This window comes from Belonocnema kinseyi, chromosome 8 (genome assembly GCF_010883055.1).
Source record: "Belonocnema kinseyi isolate 2016_QV_RU_SX_M_011 chromosome 8, B_treatae_v1, whole genome shotgun sequence".
NCBI classification, from domain to species: Eukaryota; Metazoa; Arthropoda; class Insecta; order Hymenoptera; family Cynipidae; genus Belonocnema; species Belonocnema kinseyi.
Window position 1 is genome coordinate 1,711,228 of NC_046664.1, and position 7,721 is coordinate 1,718,948.

The 7,721-nt window shown below is 28.4% G+C and overlaps 1 protein-coding gene across 2 annotated transcripts in view; it reads left to right on the forward strand.

The window, feature by feature from the left end:
* Positions 1-7,721, forward strand: part of LOC117179166 (spidroin-2-like) — a 49,212-nt gene that overhangs the window by 31,642 nt on the left and 9,849 nt on the right. The window contains exon 4 of one of the 2 annotated variants that reach the window (XM_033370883.1): positions 6,735-6,911. The exons of the other annotated variant lie outside the window; for it this stretch is intronic. Coding sequence (XP_033226774.1) covers positions 6,735-6,911 — 177 coding nt within the window. The remainder of the gene's footprint in view (positions 1-6,734; positions 6,912-7,721) is intronic. 2 annotated transcript variants of the gene reach the window in all.

Below are 7,721 nucleotides of genomic sequence, written 5' to 3' on the forward strand. Positions count from 1 at the left end.
TACTAAAATTTTGTGTACAAATAATAAGTGTTCAATTGTTATTTATGCGTCAAAATTTAACAATTTCACTTATAAATTAAACACTTTTTAAATAGAACAATTTAAATTGTAACGCTTAAAAATCAAAAGTTCTTTGAAAATCTAAAGATTCAAAGCTTTCTATGTAAAACAATTCAGTTTCAAATTGATTTCTTTTCAATATTTGGTTTAAATTTACTTTATTCTTTTTCGACATTAAGAAAATTCAAATTAAATGGGTTAAAAATTAAATAATTTAGACTCACAATATTTTTAATTCAATAAAAACATTTAATTATGACTATTATTATGGATTTATTTTTAAGTGGAAATAAGTCAAATGCACGTTTACATTTTTTAATGGCTGAAAACATTAATAAACGTAATATATTAATAAATTTATTTATTAAATTGATTATAAAATTATATGTAAAGGAATACCTGAAACTGTGAATGAAAAATATATTATTGATAAATTATGAGTACAGATCCATTTTTAAAATAATTTATTTATTTAATATTTACAGTTGATAAAATAAAACTGTTTTTTATCAAAAATTTTCAGCTTCAAATACTTTTAATTTTTAATTGTTTAAATCCTCAAAACTGCACTTTAATTATTTTTAAAACTGTTAGAATATAGCTTTGGCAGATTTTTCTTCTGAAAATTCGTAAAATTCTCGGTTTCCCAGTCCGACGGCCTCCTAGTTCTTTATAAAAAAATCTTCGATTTTAAAAACTTGTGATTTTTTATTTTTTTAACCTCTAAAACTGCATTTTAAAATTCTTCAATTAAAATATATGCTGAAAAATAAACAAATTTAACTAGAAAATTTTTAAAGTGACAGATTTTCGAATTAAGCATTCTAAACTAAATGGTATAATAATATATAAAAATCACAATTTAGGGAAAAAAACGGTTGAAATCAAAGTTGGACAACATTTTTCTTATACAAATTTTGTAACATTCGCGGTCAAAAAATAAATTCACTGCAATTTCCTGGTTTTCCAGGTTTCCTGGTCAAGCGGCCAACCTGCACTGCATTATATAATTTTCTTTAGTCAGAACTTTCCCACTTGACTTCAATTTCATTTTATTTGACACAAATACGTCATTTTTTGTCAGCAGAAAGAAGTTATAAAACACATAACCTAAAATTGTAGTTAATCCGTATTTCCCTTTAACGATCTTCAATATTATTATAATACATTTTATAAGGATTCAAATATTTATACACCTGAAAAGTACAAGAAATTTTTATTCTTACATTTTGCATTTTAAAATCCCTTACGTTTGCCGCCTTTCTTATCCAAGATGAAGAAATTAAGCGGTGGGTCCTTATTGGTTCGGTTTTTTTTACTTGCGCGTGGCTATACCATGTATTTGTTAGATCATGCAAGTGACCACTCGGCTCGCAGTGTCAGAGCCGTAAACCGACGCACAATGACCAATGCCAAAACCGGGCAGTTTGCGACGTTCTGCCAGGATGTTATCCCCAATATTTTCTTCTGCCTCTTCGAATATTTGTTTTGAATAATGAGTAGAATATTATGTAAAAAATTTGGGTGTTAGAAAATAACTTTAAAATGACATATTCTTTTCACCTCTGGATCGTTCTGCCCACCTTTCCGCACCAGCGAGCGGAACAATTCTCGGATGCCGATACGTCGTGGTCGTGGAGGGAGAACAGCTCTACCGAGAGTTAGGGGTATTCGCTCGGTTCTTGCATTCCGGCCTTCAATTATATTTTTCTGAAAAAAGATCTTCTGAAAATCACTCTACTATATTTCTTGAATAAAAATACAAATGTTCGGCTGAAAAATCAACTTTCTTTTGAAAGTTTGTCTTTTTTATTTTAAAATTCCTCTAATTTTGCAGGAATTACATCTTTCTTTAATAAAAATGCAACTATTTGATTTCAAATTCAACAATACTGTTGAAAATTCATACTTTTTGGTTGAAAATTCTGGTGTTTTGGTAAAAATTTATCCATTGCATAGAAAATGAGCTTTTTGCTTGCAATCAATTTTTAACAATTTTTAATTACAAATTCGTCTGTTTTAAAAGAAATTTCATCTTTCTTAGAAGAAAATGCAACTGTTTCGTTGGAAATTGAATTATTCCGTTGAAAGCATCATACATTTGTTACATTTTGTTTGCAAACTGGACTATTTTATTGAAAATTTTACCATTTCGCACAAAATTTTTGGCGTCGAAAAATTAAATAAAATCTTTTCTGGATGAGAGTTCAACATTAAAACAAATGTTCTTACTGGATTTAAAATTTAATTTTTTTCGCTGAATTTATTTTTTGTTTGTAACATTTATATTTTAATCTTAAAAACTCAAAATTCATCTTTTGTAAGAGAAATTTTATCTTTTTTGGATAAAAATGCAACTATGTGGAAGAATCTTTAACAATTTTGTCAAAATTCATCTTTTTTTTGGTTAAAAATTCATCTTTTTGGATTCAAAATTCAATTTTTTCATAGAAACTTATTTCTTTTTAAAAATTCACATTTTGATCGTGAAAAGTACACTGAAATCTTTTATAACAGAAAATTCAACTATTTTGTTTCAAAATTTTTCTTTTTGATGGGTTAATTCGTCTATTTTAGTAAATAAAAATTTTTCATGAAAATACAACTTTTTCTTAAAAAATTATTCTTCTTTGCTTGAATATTCAACAGGTTTTTTTTTAACATTTGGTTGAATCACTTTGTTGGTAAAACATTTTTTTTTAAAGATTTATATTCTTAGTCGAAAATTAATCTCTTTGTTTTAAATTGGAACTATTATGATAAAAAATAGAGAGAAGGCTAATGTCTTTATTTGAAAATTTAACTATTTAGTCGAATAGCCTTTTTTTGTTTTAAATTTTCTGGGTTTAAAATTTTATGTTGGTTGGATAAAAATTCACCACTTTTGTGCAAAATGAATTTTTTCCTGAAAAGTCATTTGTTGTTTGAAAATTCAATTTTTGTAGAGAAGATTCATTTAAAATTGATTTGTTTTTTAAATTTCATATTTTTTATTGAAACATTAACTATGACACTTTTTTGTTGGGAATTTATCTTTTCAAGATGAAAATTCAACTATTATGTTCAAAAATTTATTAGTTTTTGGAAAATTCAAGTAATGTGTCAACAAGTCATGTTTTATAGTGGAAATATTTTATTATGGTATCTTACAGGGGGGGGGGGGGGCCTAGAGGGCCTAAAATCTGTTACGTAATTTAAGTACGGCGCCTTAGGGTGATCCAATTTTTTTTTTTTAATTTTCATGCCTTTACTTTCTTGATTCATGAGGTTCTCATAAAAATCAATTGATATTTAGGGATTGCTCAAAGACCTTAAGGTAGTTGTCCTGCCAAAGTCAGATATCTGAAAAAATATTTCTTCTACGATTTTAAGAATCTAAATATTATAATTAATGTCATTCTAAATATAAAAAAAAATTATTTTTTCTAAAAAAATGTTAAAATTCACAAAAAGGACATTAATTTTAAGGCCACGTGACGAGTGAGTCACGTGACCAGATTCCTACCTTACTTACACTTTCTTTATTTCCCAACTTATTTTCACACGAAGCGCCACATCGAGTTTAAAATTTGCTACAATAAATAAGAAGCACTAAGAAAAGTGTGTCTCGCCCTAAACTTTTATAATTATGAAAAACAAATTTTTTGCAAATATTTTTTTTTGCTTTTTTTATAATTAATAAAATTTAGTACTAGACCCACCTTTCTTAAGTATTCTTATTTATTATCTCAAATTTTCAACTCGATGTGGTGCTTTGTTTGAAAATAACTTAGGAAATAAAAAAAGTGTCGGTAAAGTAGGAATCTGGTCACGTGACCCACTCCTCACATGGCCTTAATCATGTTTTTTGCAATCACCTTTTCTTATCATAGCTTCTTACCAATTTTTGAAAAATGATTGCATTTTAATAAATGACGGCTTATTTTTTCCACATAAATATTCTCTACAATATTACTTTTTCCAATTTTGAAAGCAAATTTTGCTGTGGCTTCTATGGTTTCCTCTATGGCTCTAAATCGTTACAATAATTTTTTTAGGACACCATTTTTTGAACAAGTAATAATGTATTCAGATTTTAGTTATTTTAATATTAGAAATAGTAGATTTGTAGAGAATGTTTATCCGGAAAAAATAAACCGCGGCGGCTGGAAAAAATCCAATTGCAAAATTCATGGTTGAAATTAATATTTTCTTTTTGCGAATTTTAAGATTTTTTATAAAAAAGAATTTTTTTATTTAAAATGAAATCAGTTATAATATTTTGATTCTTAAAGACATAGCAAACTGTTTTTTTTTTCTAGATATCTGACTTCTGGCACGACAACTACCTTAAGGCGCTTCAAACGACTCTCGGTTTCGCTTGGTCCTCTATACTTATAAAATTATGAATCGTTGAACGTAATATTTTTACCACGTAGTCTAAGGACAATTATACCAGTTTAGGCAGAGAGCTTTTTCCGAAAACTGTTCTTGTTCTTTTTTTTTTTTGTATTTGAAAATTAAGATGTTTTGCGCCTGAAACTGGCAGCACCGGTAGCTCAGAGTGCAAATAGTGTTTCCGATTTCAGGCGCAAAAATACACTATTTTCAATACCAAAAATAAAAAAAAAACATTTTCTGGAAAAGCTCTCTATCCAAACCGTTATTAAAATAAATAAATATTATATTTAAAAATGCATCCTTTTAAACCTATAGTAGATCAAGTGAAACCGAGACACGTTTGGAGGGCCTTAAAGTTTTAAGTGTATTTGTACTGTTAACTCTTTTAGAATTGAGCTACAAAGGTGAGTTTCTTCCTACATTTAAAAACTTTTTTTGGATCTTTATTAATATTAAAATGAGAATTAACGTAATTTAATTTAATTTTTCTTGTTTCTTCGGCGCTTTAGTTATGAGTAAATAATAATATAATCAAGAACATCTAATACAAATCAACCAGAATCAACCGTGTTTTATTGTTTATTACCACTGTTTCTTAAATGCATTTTTTATTTCCTACAATAAAACTGGAGATGAAATATTTTTTTAATTTTCTGTACAAATCATATTGAATATAATTCTTTTTGTAATTGTAAAAATGTATTTATAAATAATCGTTCCTTAGTCCCTTTTATTTGATTCTCAAAACTTTTAGTTGAATATCACATTTTGTGTCGAAGTGGTATTATATAAAAAAATATTGGTAAAGTAGGAATCGAAAAAGTTTTACATGCCCTTAAGGCTTAAGGAATTACTGAAAAATTTTGGTGAGGCGCGCAATATAAAAAAATAAAAAATTGAAGCCTAAAATAATCTGACAGGACAAATTAATAGAGTATTGTTTAAACAATAATTCTTGCTGATGTATTTTGATTATTATTTTTTCATAACTGAAGATGAAACAAAATTTTAACAATGTAACTTTTTTAGTGAGTTTGTATATTAATTGAAGAAAAAATTATTAAAATCAATAATATTCTATTTAAAACATTTTTGTTTTTAATCATTATTATCTTATTAGGCCTAAAAAGTTGAGGAACAGATGAAAAATATAGAACAAACGCAATTTTTACAGGTTTATTTTAAGAAAATCTGGTTATAAACAAAAATAAATTGTTTAAATGATATAGAAAATATCCAAATATCATTAAACAATAATTTTAGCAATATTTATGTGCAAAAAAACATTTCTGTCAGAAATTAAAAAATACATCTTTGTTTCCCTCGGGAAATACAAGTAAAACTAACTGGACTTTGAGCAAATTTTCAGTATTAATTGATTTCAGAATAAAATAATACTTTATTTTTTATTTATCTCACAAATTTGGATGTGACGAGCTTGAAAATTAAGGATAAAGAAAAATTTTGAATTCATTTTTTACTACCCTACTATGCATACCTCTTAAGGCGCTTCAAATGAATCTTGGGTTGGTTTGATTCACTATACGTCTAAAAGGATGAATTGCTGAACGTAATATTTTTTCCACGCAATCTAAAGGTACTTGGTCAGAGAGAGAATTTTTTCCGGAAAATGTTCGTCTTTTTTTTAAATTGAAAATGGAGCGTCTGTTTCTGCGCCTGAAACTAGCAACGCCGGCAGCCCAGCGAACACAATAATCAGAATATTGCCAGTTTCAGGCGCAAAAGAACTATTTATAATTACAAAAAAAAAAGAAAGGAACATTTTTCGGTGAAAGCTCTCTATACAAACCGGTATGATTGCCTTCATATTATTGGGTAAAAATATTATTATTAATATTCCTTTGAGACGTAACGTGGATCAAGCCAAACCGAGACGCATGAGGCCCGTTTGAAACGACTTAATTTTGTATCTAAATTATTTGTGATAATTTATTTAATTCAATTAATAGTGAAGACACTATACTTGTTCATGAATTGAAATTAAAATTAATCATTTTTCTTTTCTTTGTGCTTTCAATTAATTATTATCCACTGTATGAAGATTTTATTTAAGCGATTTAAGAAAACTGTTGGTTGAATATTTTTTTGTGTCTAACAATAAAAATGCCTAAAAGCGCTTCCAAAATAAAAAAAACTTAGCTTTCACTGGATCAAGAATAGAACTACTGTCATTTTCTTTAATTTTCTGTCATTTTCTCTAATTTTCTTTAATTTTCTTTAATTTTCTTTAATGTTCTGTCTTTTTCTCTTTCTACTTTCACTTCTTCTTTAAGTGATCACTATTCCTGGGCATCCTCAATGTCTTACATAACCAACCCTCTAGGAGTGTCAGATCCGAATGCTCGTGTTTACGCGTATTCGGAGATCTCACCGGATGGGGCAATAGCTTCTTCACATGTTGACTCAAAACTGGGCTATGGCATCTCTAAAAGCTCCGTTAGTGGGAATAGGTGATGGACTTTTTAGAATTAACAAAAATAATATAATTGCATGGAAAAATCAAGGCTCTTCGTATTTTACCCCAAAAAAGTGTTTAACATTTTTCGAAAATTATATTTTTAATTGAAATTTCTTTGTAAATAGGTGATAAATAATTTTATTAGAGAAATTTTTGAGTGTTTAGGGGTATTGTGTTTGTATTGGAGTGTATTATGTGTTAAGGGGCGATTTTGGGTACCTGAAGTCAATTTTTTAGGACTAGAAACGGCGGGTTTAGTTCCTGGGAGACCATTTTTGACGGATAATAACGTCGGGCGTGGTTTTTGGATTCCTTTAAACAATTTTTTAGGGTTGCAAACGACCATGGTGGTTTTTTTATGTTGGGGACAATTTTTTAAAGGTTAGAAACGGCAGAGTTAGTGTTTGGCTAACTAGGAACAGTACTTGCGTTTTGGAAACGGCGGGGTTGGTTCCTGAGTTACGAGGGTAGTTCAATAAGTCCTTAGAATGAAGTATAAAAACAATTTTTTTTGGGTAAATTTTTTTTTATTGTTCAACATAATCTCCTTGGAGCTCTATACACTTGGTCAATCGCTTTTCAAGTTTTTTTAATCCTTCAGAAAAGAGCGTTTTCGGAAGTTCCTCAAAATAAGCACTTACAGAGGCAATGACGTCTTTGTTGTCGCCTGTGGAAATCCACTGTTTGGATTGTTCCTTTATCTCAGGAGTGTAATGGTGTATCCATTATTCATCCACAGTCACAAATCGACGAAAAAATTCCTCACTTAAAAATTCCCGACTTATGCGCGCCAAAAGAGCCT